The 19,816-nt window shown below is 37.7% G+C and overlaps 1 protein-coding gene across 1 annotated transcript in view; it reads right to left on the bottom strand.

Moving 5' to 3' along the window:
- Positions 1-19,816, bottom strand: part of tgfbr3 (transforming growth factor, beta receptor III) — a 110,041-nt gene that overhangs the window by 87,403 nt on the left and 2,822 nt on the right. Inside the window, exon 2 of the mRNA XM_072438303.1 lies at positions 14,302-14,453. Within this exon, the coding sequence (XP_072294404.1) occupies positions 14,302-14,362 (61 nt within the window). The 5' untranslated portion in view covers positions 14,363-14,453. The remainder of the gene's footprint in view (positions 1-14,301; positions 14,454-19,816) is intronic.

Below are 19,816 nucleotides of genomic sequence, written 5' to 3'. Positions count from 1 at the left end.
CGGTCTGTGGGACGAGGGTTTCAGAAAAGTCTGGGTCCATTGGACGAAAAATTGGAGTGTCCAAAAGATGTTTTAAACTTTTAAACAACACAGTCAGACAGAAGCTCTGGTGTTTGGTCTGAAAGAGCCCTGATGCCTGACAGCCAGACCGGAAAAGAGCGGTAACTATTCAAGTAAAAGAATTGGCCAACAAAATATTGTAATGGTTGATATAGCTAAAGACTACTGAACAATTATAAACACAACCCAAAGCCATCTGTAAAACGTCAGTGAGACAAATACCCAAACCAAATGACTGTAGTATTGACTAGTCTGTTTTCCCATCAGACAGCAGTGACCAGAGCTCCAGTGTCCTCCCAAACCCTCTGACTAATGTCTCTCCTGCAGTTTGGAGCTCGCCTGTCTCTTCAATCACAGCTGTCACAAGCACTGACGCACAACAGCTGGGGTTCTGCACATATATCCACATCACAAATGTGGATCATAGATGTATCATAGATGGACCATAGATGGACCATAGATGGACCAAAGATGGACAAAAGATGGACCAAAGATGGACCATAGATGGACCATATATGGACCAAAGATGGACCAAAGATGGAGCATAGATGGAGCATAGATTGACCAAAGATGGACCAAAGATGGACCAAAGATGGAGCATAGATGGATCAAAGATGGACCAAAGATGGACCAAAGATGGACCAAAGATGGAGCATAGATGGATCAAAGATGGACCAAAGATGGACCAAAGATGGACCAAAGATGGACCAAAGATGGAGCATAGATGGATCAAAGATGGACCAAAGATGGACCAAAGATGGACCAAAGATGGACCAAAGATGGACCAAAGATGGAGCATAGATGGATCAAAGATGGACCATAGATGGACCAAAGTGGACCAAAGTTGGACCAAAGATGGAGATGGTGGGGTCTTGGGCAATGGAGACTTATATCACCCGATATTACCTTAATGTTTGTGTTGGGTGGCTGTCTGGAGGATTTCTGTACGTCTAACGTTTGCCAAGTACATCTGAAAGCTCTTCTCAGATCTACACAGTCCACCAAGAAGGGAGACATAACACATGCTTGTATAAATATAAACTAAGCGACCATTGAAATAACGGTCAAGTAAGTTAAATAAGTCTCTCACATCGAGTCTAGAAGAGGTTTAATGACTCAAACAAAGCAATAAGTACACAAAAAGACACAAGAAATGTGTAAATTGAGTGTTTTTGATTAAAAACTTTTGTTTTCATCAGAGTGGCTCCAACAGCTTCACTTTATCTTTATCTAGGTCAAATTGAGTAAAAATGTAATATTCATGGGCCTTTATCAATCCAAACAACTAATCAATTAATTGCAAGAATTGAGTAGATTAACAAATTATTTGTTAGTAGCAGCCTACAGGCTGGCAACCTATTGTGTATCATCAAATTAAGGAAATTAATAAACTTTGCTTTAAAGGTTTGTCTTATTGGATGGATCCAGTAGAAGTCCATCAACATTTAAAACCTCTAACCTAAAATATATCATATAAATTTACGTTTTCTGCGTGGATAACACACACACGCTCCATGTGCGCAGCATTGTGAGTAGCTCTATCTGCTGCAATGTCCTTCTCCAGTCTCATCCCCCTTTCACGCTATATACTATATCTAATATAGCCTACGGGCCAAAAAAATCCTTCCATGCATTTTTTGTTAGTTTCACACAAATGCCAATGCATTTATTAATAGAGTATGTTAAAGCCTTCCGAATAACATATCCACAAGAAAACAATATCATTCTTTTTACAATATTCTAAGTATCACACAAAATGTGAATAGATAAAAACAATATCACAGAGGGGCAGAAATAGTGCTTTATACAGTAGCATGGGGGCATTTTTAACATAGATAATATACTCAATACTCTATATTTGTTATTTTTTTGTTAACTAATATCTCCCAAAACAGCAATTGCGGTGTCATCTATTTTTGGATTTATCTCCTACCTCTAGAACTACATAGAATGCAACGTACTGAACAATAGCAGCTCTATATTAGCTGGAGGGTTGGGCCGAATGTGATGTGAGGAGCCACAGAGGTGAGGGAGGCCAGCGCCCCCGCATTCCTCTGGGCCTCTTCTGGAGCAGCTCGGGGCAGAAGCAGAGGGCGACCTGTCAGGAGTCATGTTGCCTCATGCATTAGCACACAAAGGATTCAAACACGGCCTCTTTAACACACACTTAACAAACGCACAGCACTCAATGAGCAATAGACATGTCAAAGAAAGAGATACAAAGCTAAAGGTGGATCTTGTTCAAGGCTCAATGTTCAGCCAGTAACATTTGGGTTGTCAATACCAGGACAACCGATGGAACGATAATACTGATTATTATTTCATTATTTGACTGTACTTTTTGACATAAACATTTCAGTTATTCTAAAATAAATATGTTAAAGCATTAATAGTAAAACTGAATACAGACAAACCCAAGACTAAATAAAGGGTAATTTTGACTGCATAAGGAAAATAATCAATAAAATTAACCTTTTTCAACGTTTTCATTTCTGTCAGATGGAACTGAAGAACTTGGTGTTACTGCAATATATATTAATTTTGTTGTGATATTGATTATCGCATCATCAAATTTTGCAATATATTGTGCAGCTCTAGAAACTAAATACTAATTTGAGCAAGGATCATGACTGGGAAAAGCACATTCAAGAATGAAGGCATCAGGACAAGGACAAATATTGATGACATCAGAATGTTCATAATCCCAGAATGGAGGTAACTGGAGGCAAAATGAATTCATTGACATCAGAGATAAATGCTAACGGTTTTGCTAACAATAGTCTTAATAACAAAAAATAAGCTATAAGAAAATTTCGGAATTTCCAGGGAAGAAGTTCAGTTTGCTTGCTGTTCTGTTTCAAAGGATGAACATATTATTTGAGTATCAAGTATAATTTGTGGTAATATATCTGTAAATAAACTAGGGTTAGGGTTAGGGATAAAACTATCGTGGGGTCAACGTTTCTGCATTTGACAAGTACAACCTAAAAACACAACTGTAAATGTCTTTAAACCACGCTCTAATGTCATTCACATCTATCCAGTGTGTGAAATGTGATCTTCTGAGGTTATTCCCATTATGATCCACTTCACTTTTGCCTCCATTCCGTAATTTAAAAATGTTTTTGTTTACAAGTAGTCAATATTGTTTAAGAAAAATATCCAAATTAAATTGAAATACAGAAATCTTTGTTTTATTTACATACAAACCCTGGCGATAAAACTACAACTACACTTTCTTATATAGACAACAATTCATCTAAAACCTTCTTATTGCGTCTGTGATCTGTTTAAAATCTCTCTCACCCCTCTATGATGTCATTTCTTTTGTTATTTTCCAGTGTTTTGGTCCAAATTTGGGACGTGATCTTTCAGCGAGACCTGGCGGTTGGAAATGGGCCACAGCAGAAGGTGAGGCCTCTGAGGGGACCGCCTGACGAAAGACACCACCTGGAAGCCCTCAGCCCCATCCCATATTAGGACAAGAGTCTGTGAGGGGGATCACAAAAGCTGGACCCATACTGCAGTTTAAGAAGGTCAAACTAACTTACCACAAAATAAAAGCTAAAAGCAGATGTGTTGAAGGTTTATAGGGCTGTATTTTTCATAAGCAGGAATACAGAGCCAGCTCATTCTTTGCAAATAAGTAAGTAAGTAAATTTTATTTAGATAGCACCTTTCACAGACAGAGGTCACAAAGTGCTTCACAAAACACAGAATAAAACAATAAAAACACAAAAAACTTACAGTGAACAATACATATACAACAATATACAGTAAAATCAGTCCGTAAAACAAGTGCATTTAAAAGGCTTGACTAAATAAAAAGGTTTTAAGCTGACCCTTAAAACCAGTAACTGAGTCCAGTGACCGTAGGGAGAACGGAAGATCGTTCCAGAGTCTGGGGGCAACAGCCTGAAAGGATCTGTCTCCTCTGGTCCGAAAACGGGTGCGAGGAACCAACAACAGTTTCTGGTCCAAGGACCTTAGTGAGCGAGAGGGAGCGTATGGTTTAATCAGATCGCTGATGTACGATGGGACCTGACCATTTAAAGCTCTAAAAGTTAAAACAAGAATTTTAAATTAATACCAACCATTCCTCATTGAAGTCAAACTACTACGACGGCCTTGTTTCCAGGGTTTTGTTTTGGAGCCGATCGGGTCTGAGCGCGTTTCCAGTGTTTTAAGTGAACCGTACTGGGCTGTTTGACTGGTCTTAAGTGGCCCACGCAGCATGACATTTGTTATGTTTGGGTGACGTCAGTTTGTGCACGCAGCAGCCCCATTGCCCCTGGACTAGAGATCAACAATATGTCAGCCCGATATATGTATCAGGCCAATATTTAAACATTTTCATTTATCAGCTATAGGCCTCAACGCTCCAGTGTAGGCCAATATTTTGATTAGGCCGAAAAATCGGACTGAAGTAGATATTTTGTTAGAGTACTTTAGTCTCAACCCATAAGAAGAGAGCACTGCAAAAATGTGACTATTGTTCTCTTATAGGTTTTGCAGGGCAGTGGATGTTTAAAAATCATTGCTTTAGAAATATTTGTCTATATTATTATACTTTTCTTATGTATAATAGTGCCCTGTAGTAACATAATATAATTTATAGTAATATAGCAGCAGTAGTAGTAGTAGTAGTAGTAGTAGTAGTAGTAGTAGTAGTAGTAGTAGTAGTAGTAGTAGTAGTAGTAGTAGTAGTAGTAGTAGTAGTAGTAGTAGTAGTAGTAGTAGTAGTAGTAGTAGTAGTAGTAGTAGTAATGTAAGTCAGACAAAAATGGGTTAAAACATGTCTTTAAATGTATTAGTTGAGGTATAATTGTCAGATTGATGTAAAACGTCTGCAAAATGAATCACAAAAGTGCAGGAATATCCCTTACTTGAAAGTTTATTGAAAGTAATTTTCTTTTTTGTTTTTGTTGCAATTTTTATTATAAACAATATACTTAATTAAAATGCTTCATATCTCCAAAACAACATTCACGATTTCACTATATTATCTAAATGTTGATATATTGCCCACCTTTAATAGCCTATCAATAATGTGTGGGAAATGATCAAAACTGGCCTAAGATATTGGCATCAAAATATCGGCTGCTCTGGATACACAAAATCAGAAAAACCCATATCCATCTATCTCTACTCAGGACAATTCTGTTTTAGTCCTTTTTTAAATGTGTTTTTGCCTTGTTCCACGTTTAGCGCAACTGGTTTTGTTTAGCAGTCCTGGGGTAACCAAGCAAACCATGAAAAAAATGGAATAAATAAGCCAAAGTATCAATATCATTTCATGGTACAGATGATTTGATATGGCAACCTCAGAAAGGAAAATAAAAGCATAGGTCAGATGTGTAAAAAGTTTAAAGGTCTATATTATTCATTACTACAGGGTCGGGTCATGCTTTGGCTATTACTACGACTTTCTTCAATGGAGTCACATACCAGACTCTGTGTCTTGTGGCGTTTTTGGACGAGAAACACAATGGAAATCGCACTATCATTCCAGCTGTTTTTCATTACTGGCCCTGACCGAAATTATTTACGCGGCTGCTTACTGGAAATACGACGAGCGAGAGGGAGAAGAAGAGAAGGAAAGAGGGAGGAGGGCAGACCAGATGATGGTTGGAGGGAGAGAGGGAGGTTTTCTACTAGATTTACGTCAGACACAGCTGATCACAACCAATCCCAACAATCGCTATTATACGTCTTTTACTTATGGTTTTCTGTGCTTATTAACTTAAAACACATGGGCTTAAAGGAGATATATAATGCAAACATGACTTTTAAGAGCTTTTAACTACATTGTAATTGTTTCCCTTCACGTTTACTCATTTGAAGTTTTATTTAGAGTGATTCATGCACGTTGAGTAATCTTTATTCTCCTGTATTCAAGACATCGTTGCTCTTAAGAAATCTCATTTTCTCCGACCCCCATCTCTGCCCACTGCTCTGCACTTAGTATTTTCAGCAACATTGCGTCGCCATTTTGGGGCAAATTAATACAAAATCCACTGCTCGACACTTTATTGTGATGACGTTTACAGTGACTTACGGTAAAGGAGCAGTTTGTGGATTTGTTTCTTTTATTAAGTCGTTTTAGATCACTATTGGGATTTCAAATGGCTAAAATATAAAATAATCATCCAAAAAGATGGAGAACAGAACAAGTTCATGTATTGTTTACTTTCCTAATGCATTCCAAGCGTCCTAATTAATAATTTATTCATTTTAGAGTGACTTTATAAGCGCTTTTCACAACTTTCACTGGCCAAAGCAAGTTTTGTCGTCATGGTGAAGCTAACAACTAGCATGCTAACAACGCACTTCCTGCTTAAATGTGCATAAAACGCTCAATGGATTAATTTTCACCCTGAAAGCAGCTTTTACAATATAGCTTTTACTTTATTACATGGAACAATTGTGGTACAGCCCCTTTAAATTACATGGACAAACCAAAGACATACTAAATAAGGAGATACTAGATATTAGAAACTAGGAAAGTTTCTAATATCAGGCTGTTTGATTTGCATCTTAAGGTAAGGTATCTTAAGGTAAGGTAAAATGTAATACTATAACACCTAACAAAAACATAAATGTGGGCAGTTCTGGCATCATGAAAATTAAATAATAGAAAATATTGTAAGAATTAGGTTAATAGATTATTTAGTTCCAAACATAATGATATACACAGTTAGCTTACTTGAACTCCAAACATATGTGCATTAGACTTCACCGCTGAGCCACATGGCAGCGTTTTTTGGCAGGACTATAAACCATATGCTTCTTGTTTTTGTTCTTTTCTTTTCCATATGCTCTTCCACTTCTGAGGTTGCCACAGTAAATCATCTGCTTCCATAAGGTGCAGAGCAGTCATCTGCAAACTCTTTAAAAGTGTGTAAACAAAAGCATTCTACATTCTGGAATGGACAAGCTGAACATAATGTGCTTTAACAAAATACTCACAGAAATGTTGAGCCCCGAATAGTTTTTCAATTTTATCTACAGATATTATACATTCTCTATTCTAAACACTGGTACATTTTGTGAGGCTCAAATTCAATATTGAGGCTAGAAATGAATAATAATTTTCTGAACTAACTAACTGACATTTCTAGCCTGGAAATTCTAAATGTAATTTAATTGAAATAAATACTTACAACTGTTATTATTTCGATCTGATGTGAGCTAACCACTGACAGTATATTACAGTCTTAATTCTGCCTCAGATATTTTATCATGAGCATGAGCAGCTTGTAACAACTAATTGAACTAAAGCAATCCAATCCCCATTTGTGTGTCAGGTTGTGATATTAACGCTCATGGTGGGAGATGACTGGGCTGTAATTCTAGACAGAGGGACTCCCGTTGCTATGTAAACACTGCTCCCTCTCTCTCCCTCTCTCTCTCTGCTCCTCTGGGCCTGTGCGCTGGCTGGACTGGCCCGGGCCCCTGCTCACATCTGGGGCCGTGTGGGTTTGGCAGAGCACCCGCGTGTGGAGTGTGTCTGTCTCCTCCCTCCAGCAGCCACCTCCTCTCACGTTTCACTGTTGCACAAGAAGCAAGAAGGTTCCGGGTTCTGGGTTCTGGGTTCTGGCGCGAGGCCAAAAGGAGGTACGGTTTGGGAAAGAGGAGCGATTGAACTGTAATCATCACGATTGACAGTGGCAATTATATCAGACATAATAAAATACATCAAGATAAGTTTTCAAATACTAGTATAAAATAATAAAACAAACAAACAAAAATGAAATAAAATGAAATCACAAAAACAGATTGACTACAACAAGTTCTTAAAGGGGACATACTATGCCAAGTCAAGTTTATAGACCGTTTAACCTTATGTGGTGTTTCCTCATTCTTAGTTTCCAATCAAAACAGTTTGCTTGTATTTTGATTGGTTCCTGTATGTTTGAGTAATCCTGTGTTGTACTGTAACTGAGGCTCAAAATCCCTCTTTTCACCCAGCCCCTTTCCCCGCCCACATCTCTGTACTAAGATGTGATTATTTGACAAATTAAAACTCAAGAGTGAGTCAAAAAGAACTCCACTAGGAAAACAGCACCATCAACAGGGGACTAAATTAAGGACAAAATCACCAAACCAGGACTAGATTATGAAGTATGATATAAAGTCCAAACCAAAGTCTGATTAAAAAGAGAAAAACATCTGCAAATATTCAGGTAGCACAGTGGCATATTGGTTAGCACTCCAGCAACAAGGTTTTAGGTTAAATTCCCAAACTGAGAGGGGCCTGGCTTCTGCGTGGCGTTTGCAGCTTCTCTCTACGTCTGTGATGTAACGTCATTTACCTCGGAGCGCTCCTGTTCAACTGTTTTCCCTACAGCTCAAAACATCTCTGGTTAAATGACGGTTAAACTGTACCCACCCCACAGTTTGAGAAGCATTCAGATGGAGAGATAGAGAGACAAAAGCCTTGGGGGGAAAAACATTACAATTGCTTTTGGCCGCACAGTGACTGGAGTCTGCCAAGAGGACACAAAAATGCAGACAGAGAGAGGGCTGTTTACTTTACAGTGAGAGTTTTGTCTTAAATAGAGCACATTTAAAACGTATAGACTACAGCTCGAGGGCCACTTGGTTTTGAGTCAAAGTAAGTGTTTGGTTTAACACAAGCTCAGACTATACAGGGATCAGCTGATGACAGATTTACAATAACTGCCTACATTTATCAGAGCTTGATTAAGACATTAAGATCCAATCCAAGTTAGGGAAAGTTGAAGGGATTGGGTTTGCGAGGGCATCTGGCATAAAAAGTGCCATACAATTTGAAAGGTAATCCTAACAGAATATCAAGAACAGTAATATGGCTGTACGGTCTTGCGAAAACATCTAATTGTACAGTATTGCGATTAGATTTGCAATTCATGTTTGACGAGTAGGAATCAGAGTTCAGAGGTCCATTGTTAAACAACTCTAGGAGCATTAACGTTTGTGAGAAATCTGAAATATGAACTGATAAACCAAAACAAGAATCTAATGCGTTTCAGAATATGTTGGAAAAGCTTTAAACTACAAGGTTTTTCTACAAAAAGAGAGGATATTTCCATTCTTTTTCCCTTCAGCCATTATTAATAACTGCAGTCTTTGTGAATTGATAATTGCACTCAAATTGTAATTTTGATTTGATTGTGATATATTATGCAGCCCTACAATATAAAGCTGAAATTTAAAAATGAAAAATAAAAATGTTGATTTTTTTACCATTTCACATTTTTCCGATGCTTAAACCTCAATAATACTGTAACTACTGTTATTACCAAGGATACTACCAAGAAAAATGGAGACACATTTTTGTCCATTGCCCGCCCTTACTGGAGTTGTTTTATTTGAATGATGTCGCTCTTGAAAGCTCAAAACGCTCTCCCGACGGCCTGAGGTTCAGAACCTACAGTGTTTTCTGAGTCCACGCACCTGCTCCAGACTCCTTCTGGTCATATAAGGATTTAAGCAGTTTAGCTCATGCAACATCTAAATCATTCGTTCACTTGCAGCTGGAATTTGCCTTTAAAACAAATACGATTTCCATATTAAGGCTGCAACTAACGATTATTTTACAAATCATTTAGTCAAGCGATTATTCTTTTGATTTATTGATTAGTTGTTCAGATTGTGAAAGGAACAAAATGAATATTTGCACGAAATGAATTGGATTTTATTTAAAACTCCAGCAAATATGTAACAATAATGTCTTTATTTCTAAAGTTCTAACCCAAAGTATGAACAGTGTTTGTGTTTGCCTGAGCCACCAGCCTTTGCCGCACGCTTCCTACAACCAGCATCCTGCTGTAAAACTCATCTGGCAACCCTCCCGTACGCTTTAAATGTCACGCCGAAACCAACATTTGCTCCATGATTCTGTCGAAATCTGGTAACTCCAAGAAAAAAAACCTGACCTCAAAATGAGGAGAGTGGAAAAATATAAACATGCACCAAGGAGAGTTGAGCTGAGTGAAATATGGACGTCAAGGTGCCTTTGACTGGGCTTTCAAGAGTTATAGTTCCACATAACAGCAAAGAGAAGGCTAATTCAAACATTATGTAAGAACTCCTTACACTTTCAGAGGTTTACACAGATGTATACGAGATAAAAATAGAACAAAGCTAGGCACAAGTTGAACTATTACAACACATGCAAACAGTGTAAGAATCCATTTACTGCAGTGATGTATATTGACTCCCTTTCCTACACTTCACTTACATTGAGAGACTTACAGTTAGAAGGCGAGCTGTCCATAGCAGTAGCAGTTGTCCATTTAGCATTCTGGGATTCCACTTTAATCTTAACTGTACCTTTGTGTCTGTATTTGGTACAGTACAAGTCCTTAAGTCTGTGATTGCTCTGGTGGACAGTAAGGACAGTTTGTGATAGAGCAGCAAATTAATAGATTAATTCTTCATTCATTATATGGACTGTATCTATTCAATGACTGACCATGGCCTGCCCTGTAATACAAAACATTAAGAATTTGAACCAATTCCGGGGACGAAGAATATTGATCTTTTTTATTGTTAATGAATGTTCATACCAGATTTTTACACTTGCTTATTGATTGGAATATGGACTTTCAAATGTTAACCGTGACCAAAAATACCGCAGTATGACAGTATACCATGGAATTGTGTATTTCATAATGCTTGAAAAAACAAGCTGTACCATTTTGCTGTGCGGAGATTTGGAAAAAAATTCTATATACTGGATTAGGCATTAGGATTTAAATTTATTCTTGACTATTCTTTGGTTATTTCATAATTTGTGCCATGATTAGGGAAGTGAAGATTGTTAGGTTAATTGATAATCATGATTATTGTAAGAACCAAGAAAGATTCAATTTTAGCAACAAAATTCAGTCTTTTTTGGTAAATATACAGCCCAAAAATTGACCTAAATGTAAAGAACATTATTTTATCTGTCTGTTTTTGTCACATTTAAGGTTGTTTTGTCTTTCAGAGAGTTCAATGTCATAAAGCCGGATACAAACTTGAGGAACAGTTACGTATTAGACCACGAGAATGAAAGAAAATTAAAGATTTCACTGTTGTTTAGTCACAGTCTCAATAATCGTGAATAATCGTTAAATCGGCATGTTTCTTCTCACAATAATCATATATACCACTCAAATGTTATATGCCTAGCCATGATAGATGTATGTAATAGCCAAAAAATCATCTATTCATTATCTTAAGGCTGTGAGGAGTACTACTATTTCACCCAACCCAGTGAAAAAAACCAGCTCAGCCAAAGTCCATCCTCATGATACTGATGTCGTGGCTTTTGAATACCATGGTAAACATAAATACAATCCCATCTCAATACTGTGCTAATTCATATGTTCTATACCCATATACTGACCATCTTATTCAATGCACAGTTCATTTGCCCTGACTGTATTGTGGTACATGTTACACAACCAAAAAGCACAAAATGTTTTCGCAAATGATTCCGTTACTATAGCAAATTACATGTTCTGGCCCTTTATAAAAGCGTATCAATAGACTCCAAACTTCTGTCAACAAACTCCACTAGTATGCAGCCTCTATTTTATTTTTTTTACCAGAATCCAACTGCGGTTAACCGAGACCACCAACCGAAACGCCTCTCCATCCCTGGTCGTGAGTTTCTGGAAGCGCGTTATGCAGGAAAGGGCATTTGGCCGACCCTCTGTAAATATGTGTCCCTGGTGGCGCGATATAACAATGCATAGGGCCCGATGGCGAAGAATTTAGAGGGAAAGTTTGGACGTGCCTACATTGTGTCCAAGATCCTGGCATTGTGGCGGGGGTGATGTTTGTGCTACCCGCTCACGCTCGCTGAATGTACACTGCTATTGTGTGAAGCCCAGAGCCAAGTCTCCAATGTGGTTCCAACCTCGAGGGAATACAGAAGAACGCTTCGAAATAACGACCTGTGGCGGCGATGGGGCGGGAAGTTTGGAATAACAGAGAGGACTTTTCTGCAGATGTATAAAGCGAGTTTCCACCGGGATAATGATCAGCAGGAGATGTAGATTAAATATGGCCTAGTTTCAAATCCATAGACTTGAAATCGGCTTTTGTAAACAGAGATACATAACATAGTTTCCAGATGAAGATATTCAGACAATATTATGTAAAACCAACAGAATTGTGTTAAAACATGTCTTTAAATGTAATAGTTGAGGTTTTAATATCAAACTAATGTGAAATGTCAGTAAAATAATCACAAAAATAAAATATCACCTTTACAACATAACTTTTAATTATTATGTTTTCATCATCTCTTCTTGAAGAATTGTTCACTATAAATGACTCAATAATCAAATTTTGCATGTACTTGTGATGTACATTTTTTGGGATATGTACAATTTTAATTAATTAAGAGACCTGAAAAATAGGCACATGGGTTATTGTTTAATCAAGATTTAATTAAGAACTATGTAACTGTTCTGGTTGAGGGTCCGGCACCTAACAGTACCTCACATATTCCACAGTATGTCATTATACTTATCTATCTCCATGGAAACAAAGCAGGTCACGACACCCGGCTAAGTTACAGGTCAGTGTGGAAAAGTGAGCCCGCTACTAGAAAGAAATAACGGTGTTTTTTAGCATTAACAACACCTGTAACTGAATAAATACAGATAAATAAGTTTAATGTCCCAGTGTAGAACATTCCGGACAAGGAGGAAGACAGAAATCTAAACCCATGTGCATTGTTTTGATCTTTTTGGTACATTTTGGGAAATGAGGACCTTATAATGAATACAAATTCTACATAACTCACTTACCCGTTTGCAGGACAATGAATCTTGTAGACTTTTTTAAATACACTGAAGCAAAATACACTAAAACACATTTAAAAGGGCAGTTTAATTAATAATAATCGAGACTGAAATTCAGTCAATGCTTGAGGTCTACAGTTAATCCTCTATCAGTAAAAGCATTAAAGGCAATTATTAAAAGTCTGTCTCGTTTATATGTTCAGGAAATTAATATTGAAAGTCATTTTAATTCATTTTAGAAGGACAAATTAAAATTAAATAAAATTAAAAAAAAGTGTGATCAATCAGTGTGAAGTTCCTCAAAGACACAATAAACACCATCATTAACGTTTTCCAATAACCTTCAGTGCTATTTCTAACTATGTAAATGCAAAGAATGAGGCTTCAGTCGATCTCTAACACACAAAAATACCACCGGGCTCCAAATCTTTGTCTAATCATCAGTATTTGGTGGTGTCCGTCCGCAGCATGCTCAGAATCCACTCTCTTCTGATCGTTACACGTGCTTTGCAACCACAAGCTCCACAGAACCTTCATAATAACATAGCATTTGCAAAGCCATGGTTTTCGCTTCGTGCCAAGAGTTAATGTATGTTTAGTTACAGTAATTTCTGCTTGTTTCATAGTGCACTGTATATTTCCATCGGATTTAAACGCGGTTGAACACTTACATTCACAAACTATTTATGCAAATCCCCTTTTTTTTCCTTTTCTGCCTAATTGAGGGATTAAATCTGTCGGTGCATTCTTAAAGTCTAATCCGTGCATCCTTGATATAAAAAGGCACAACCCAAGAAAGGCATGCTGGGAGAAACTGTGGGAAATCCCTGGGCATGAGCTAACTTGGTAACAAAAGGCCAAAAGTACCCCAACTAGAAAGAACAAAAATGTAAGTTAGTAGTTAGAATTTTATAAAGATGACAAAGACATGGCAGTTTTTCCACCATTGCCAAAGTTAGGGATGTCTAGATTATTATTGATTATTCAGGTCACAACATAATGGTAAGAACTAAACAGTATTAAATGTGACAATTCTAGGAGCAAAATTACAGGAAGTCTTTTTAATTCTAAATATAGTCTAAAATACATCTAAATGTAAAGAGCTTTTTTAACTGGCTGTTGGTGTTTTTTTTTTGCACATTAATGTTATTTTGTCATTCAGAAAGTTAGGTTTTGTAAAGCTCTCAAACTTGACGAACGCTACAATCATGTTAAAACAAAAGGAACGAAAGAAAATGAAAGATTTCACTGTTGTTAGGTCATGCTCTCGGTAACAGTGAATAATAGTGAAATCAAATCAATCGATAAAATCAATAATATAAATCGATCTGCAATGGAACACAACAATACAATGAAAATATAATTATAGCTGAATAAATAGGATCCTCCAAAAGATGGCAAAATCCATAGTTTGTAAAGTTTGGGTTGCCACAATGTTTTGATGTGTCAAACTTACCTGCCAATGCTTGGTGCCATATTGTCAGCAGCAATATTAAACTTTTGAGTCGTCTCCACATGATGAATACTCCAGCAGACTCTGATGGAAGGGCAGTCAGTGGAGAACACGCTTCTCTTTTCACTTCTGGTCTTCAGAGGGCACCATTCAACCTGAAAACAACAGACAAAAGATTATCCAGATTACTGAGCGATGGATGAAAGTGGCAAAAATGAAAAAAGGCTCCAAAACTATGAAGTATCTCTACAATCTGACCATATCCAACCCAAACTGCACTAACAAAACCAAAAACTCACAGGATTGTCATGCAAAAATAACCAAATATTCATATTAAAAAAAATATACATATCCAATGTGCTCTCAAAACCTAATAAATCAAATAAACTAATCCATCATTAACCGATTAAATTGACAGAGACTAACTTCCATCCATAAAGTCAATATGTTTCTGCAATCAGATCAGAATGTACATAAACTGTCTTGGTTGGTGTTCAACAATTAATCGATTACAAAAAATAATCATCGTTGTATTTTCATGATCATAATCATTATCTGAACTTTACAGACTCAAAAAGACCTTTTAGTACAAAGAGACAGATATTATTAAATCAAAATATGGAAAAATTTACAAGTCCTAGATATAACACAAAAGTGCGGTTATCTCACCATAAAGTTTGAAAAATTAGACTGCAAGTGCTCTTTATGGCAGATTGTCTTTACTTTTTTATCACAGATCAAACAACAACTTGATATTCTAACAAACGTGACCCCATCTTTCCAATATTGTGCTTTACAGAGCGTAAGAAATGATGAGATGAGACCAGTCAGGATAGGGGCTTAACATAAACGGGTCAATTAGAAGTTATTTAAAGCTCCAGATGTCCATGTATTACACATTGTCTGATACAGCCGGGATGGAGCTGGAGAGTGTGTGTGAAGGCTGAGCGGATCACTGCATCATGCCACAGGTTATTAACACACTTTAAACAGAGAGAAGGCTTTAATTGGGCAACTCTCGAGGGGTCCGTGCTAAAAGGATTAAGGACAAAACTAACAGCATGACCTCATCTCAGGATTTAACAGGAGTAAACCAACCCAAAACAATGACCATGAAGTCCGACATGCTTGAGAGCTGTGCCTCTGTAGAGCAGTGTGATATGGAGATTTCTGTACAAAGGGATGAGCGATATGGAGAAGAATGAATAGCTCTACGTTTTGGGATTATTCTGATGACAATGTTAGGGCAATGCGTCCAAAATTGTCTTGGTTGCAAATTAATATGCTGTAAAAGCCACAATATACCCTTGTTTAGAAGATTACACAGCAAGTTTCTGTACTTTTTCTCTTCAGTCAGCTTGTTTTTCAGCATTATTAACTTACTCTATTCAAAATATGCAGATCTCTATAACAGCAATCGCAATATAGTACATACTACATATTTTCTACAAATTTCCAGAAAGACGATATTGTTATACTCCAATAGTTTATGCAAATTATACTTAGTTTGTTGAGTATGTGATTAAAGTTAAACTCTGATTGCCTAAGCTTTCTGGTGGACGCCGACCCACCCGCTTGCAGATTTGTGTCATTGGACCACTTTAGTCTTCTCGTGTTTGTATCTGGCACATATATTGGACAGCTGGAGATGGAGCAGCTCTTCTACATTAAAATGAATGGTTTGCTTATCGTGACAGGCCTAGAGGAACATTTGTATTTTAATAACATATATCCCCTAGAAACACCATCAAATTAAGAATGGGCAATATTTTGGTTCCAGTATAGGTATTTTAACAGACTATGAGTAAAATGTTCAACAAACAACAAACAATCATGCAATATTTTATATCCCGGATAAATACATACATTATTTATGTTTTTTTTTTGTGATTTTTTTTATTTTTTTTAAGGGAAAAGTTAATTACAGAACTTTACATCAACATAAAATAGATTGGTGGGCCTTGCTATGGATTTTAAAATCTAGATATCAGTATCGGCAAATATTGGTTATTAGCAACAGCTCCAAGCCAAATATTGGACATTGGTATCTTCTCGCAAAAATACAGATAAAAATGAATAAAAATCCATATCGACTGATCCCTACATGAAATATACATAAGACAAATCTCCACTATCACTGCAGACTAAACTACCCGATGCCAGCCAAACCCACACAGGGCAGGTGTAGCGACAGGAAGTGTAGCTCTCTGCCCCCATGTGGTGGTTTACCTCGGCGACAGACAAAGAGGCATTCACCGTCAGGCAGCTGTGTGGGTTTATAGGACGCTCATGACAAAAATGACACTTCCAGCTTTAGCGAAGGAGAGCCAGCGCCCTGTGTTGATTTATGTGCCTCCTTGACCTTGCCCTGCTCAAAGACTAAGGTAAACTCTGGCGGGATTCCTTCAATGGGCCAAATCAAAGGGAAGAGACTTCGAGAGGTGAAGGAGCCGTCTCGTACTTTGGTGTTGAATTTCTGTCCTGCAACAAAGTTCAGACATAGGTTAAACAGAACTTCTGACTAGAAAGTGAAGGAATAGACGTACAGCTCTAGTGGGGACAAGTAGCTGAATGTGGTTGTCTGAACTAGACCGAAGCATATCGCATCGCCCACTCTTAACCTGTCACTATGCAACACGAAAACAAACATGTCTGCTGCAGGGGATTCAAGAAACTTCTGTCCCTCTGAACTGTAAGCCCTTCAACTTTGTTTAATATCTAAAAGTGTACAAAAGAAAGAAAGAGATAGATAGTTACAAGATTGTTTAATAACTGAAGTCGACTAAAGACATCAACCTTATTCGAGCGATTAGTCCGTCAAAAAAGCATAGGAGTTCATGTATTTGTATGTTAGAGATTTAAATAATATTATATTAAACTCATGATTCACTCCAAACTCTTCAGCTAACTCACTATGAGATTTTTAGTATCGATGTTTGATACTTTTGATATTCCTATATTAAAACTAGATACTTCTAAGAGCATGTATAGATACTGACAAAAAAATCACATAAATAGGAAAATAATTTACATTTCTTCAACAGAAAGAGAAGTATTTTAAATTATCTGGTATTTAGTGTGGAAAATGTCTAAAAACATCATTGTGGTATTGAAATTGGTATCGCGGGTTGAGTATGGAGCTTATTTCTTTGAAATTTTAGAATTTTAAATCACACAAAGACAAATTAAACAAATTAAATCCCTTTCATATTAACATAGGGAAGATAAATAAAACAAAAACATGTTCTGAAATATTTTTTCATATTTGGATCTGATAATGCCTCTGTTAGCTAAATGATTCAATGATTCAATTAATCATTACAGTCCTGGAATTTAGCCTCTTTGCTGTTGCTCCTGTCTCCATCTCCTGTCTCTCTCTTTCACTAAGAATAGAGAACAAATGTGGCTATCTGAAGTATTGAACGGCACCACATTTACACAACACAAAGATCCCTTTAATTAAAATCCTCTCCTTTCATTTTGTTTTGGTTTTGCAGGCTGTGGTTTTGTTGCAGCAACAGTCAGATCACCTCATCTGACTCGCTCTAACCCTGACCGTCTGTGACTGCTGCTGCTGCTGCTGCTGCTGCTGCTGCTGCTGTTTCACCCCAACACAGAGCTGGAAAAAACATTAAATCCAGGCAGGACAGAGCCCTGGACAGGGAACAGACTGGACCGTTTGAAAAGGTCTGACGTCTGGGAGTCTGTGGTCCGATCACTGTTAGAGGGTCGGCCCATATCTCATCCACACTCACTCTGTTCCACTTTCCACGCATAAGTGAAAAGTGCACAGGGACTGAGCACAAAAACAGAAGAGGGAACGTTAAACAATGGAGAATGTGCAGGCAAACGAGTGCTAATACACACATTGATATTGATTGTTGAATTGAAAAACAATACATGATTAAAAAATGTTCACAGTTTCACAATTTTTCTGTCTTTAAAAGTGTTAGTTGAGCTCAGACAAATGTGAAATGTCTGTAAAATGAATCACAAACGTGCAGAAATATCACCTTATGCCCTTATTTAAAAGTTTACAATCTGCTCTTTTTGCAGCATTTTTACTAACAACAACATACTGTACTAGATATTCAAATTTTGCATATCTTCAAAACTGAATTCACAATATTATCAAAATGTCGATATATTTCCCACCTCTAGTTCTTAAGAAAATGTAGTAATGGGGTAATAACCAAAAGATAAATTTTGTTGTGGACCTAAAATATGATGTTTAAATTCAAAATAGCACACAATAAATACAAATACATTCAAACTAGAAGATTGTAGAGTTTAGATTGGATTGCAACTGCTGTTCTATCCAGTTAGAATTAGAATATTGAAAATATTCGCTAAACGTGTTTAAAAACCATGCAAAAAAGAGTGACACAAAAGAAATAGAGCGAGTCTTTTGCACAGTAGTGTAGATAAGAAATTCGGGGTATTAGGATGTGCTGTAGTAAAGAAGGTTTTAAGTGTCTCATTTCTATTGTGCAAGCAGACAAGTGACAAACTAACAAACCTCCCACTCCAGATCTGACTCACTGATTCACTTTATAACTGTGATGTTACAGAGGAACACATGCAGGGGATTTGTCTCTGGGGATTTTGCACAAAGGAAAGTTAAAATGTGAGGAACATGAGACAAATTGTGATTTTCAGAAGGGAGTGTCTACAGAGCCGCTGCGCGTGGCCAAAACTGCTAGGCTATTTCATGCCGCGGCTCCTGAAATTGCTGGGCTATTTGACCGCGCCGGGTTAGGGTTAGGGTCAGGGTCAGGGTCAGGGTTAGGGTCAGGGTTAGGGTTAGGGTTAGCCATGAGGCTACATGGCCATGCCGCGGCTCCTGCATTCGGGTGCCGCGGGAGAGGAGTGCAGCGCCGTCGTGCTGTTCGCTCACGCCGCCTACTGGCTGCTTGGCCGTGCGGGCACCATGGGCGCTGCTGCACCATGGGCGCTGCTGCACTATGGCGCTGCTGCACCATGGCGCTGCTGCACCATGTACGGTACCCAAAAGTATGGAAAGCCAATATGATCCCACTCCGCCACTTTACGGCACTCGTTTACGGCGCACGGAGTAACGTCAGTAACTTTTTTTTGTAAAGGCGTCGGAACATACGCCGCGATACGCCGCTCCTAAGTGGGTTAGCACTAGAGTGGCGGAGTGTGATCATATTGGCTTTCCATAGCGAGCGCCGTGGGCGGAAGGGCATTTTTTAAGTAGTTTTTGCTAGCGCCGCCTACGGCTAGGGCGGTGTCCCACCGCCATCCTTAAACCTCAGCCCAGCGAGAACACTGCATGCATTGAACCATTTTGTAGGGTTGTCAAATGTAGCAAATATCCAATACTGAAACTAAAGTCTGAAACTAAATACGCGTAAGGATGGATCTAAAAAAACAAAAACACAATGTTTACAGTTTTATGTCAATTGTCTATAACAAATTGCATTTTTATTAGTGTTGTGGTATTAAAATTGGTATTGAGTATCCAGCCTATTCCTTGGTATTGAGTATTGAGTTT

The sequence above is a fragment of the Eucyclogobius newberryi genome, unplaced genomic scaffold (assembly GCF_026437365.1).
Source record: "Eucyclogobius newberryi isolate DKJ021-1_F unplaced genomic scaffold, fEucNew1.0.hap1 SCAF_9, whole genome shotgun sequence".
In the NCBI taxonomy this organism is placed as follows: Eukaryota; Metazoa; Chordata; class Actinopteri; order Gobiiformes; family Gobiidae; genus Eucyclogobius; species Eucyclogobius newberryi.
Note: the sequence above shows the minus strand (reverse complement) of the source record. Positions and strands in the feature narration are given on the sequence as shown.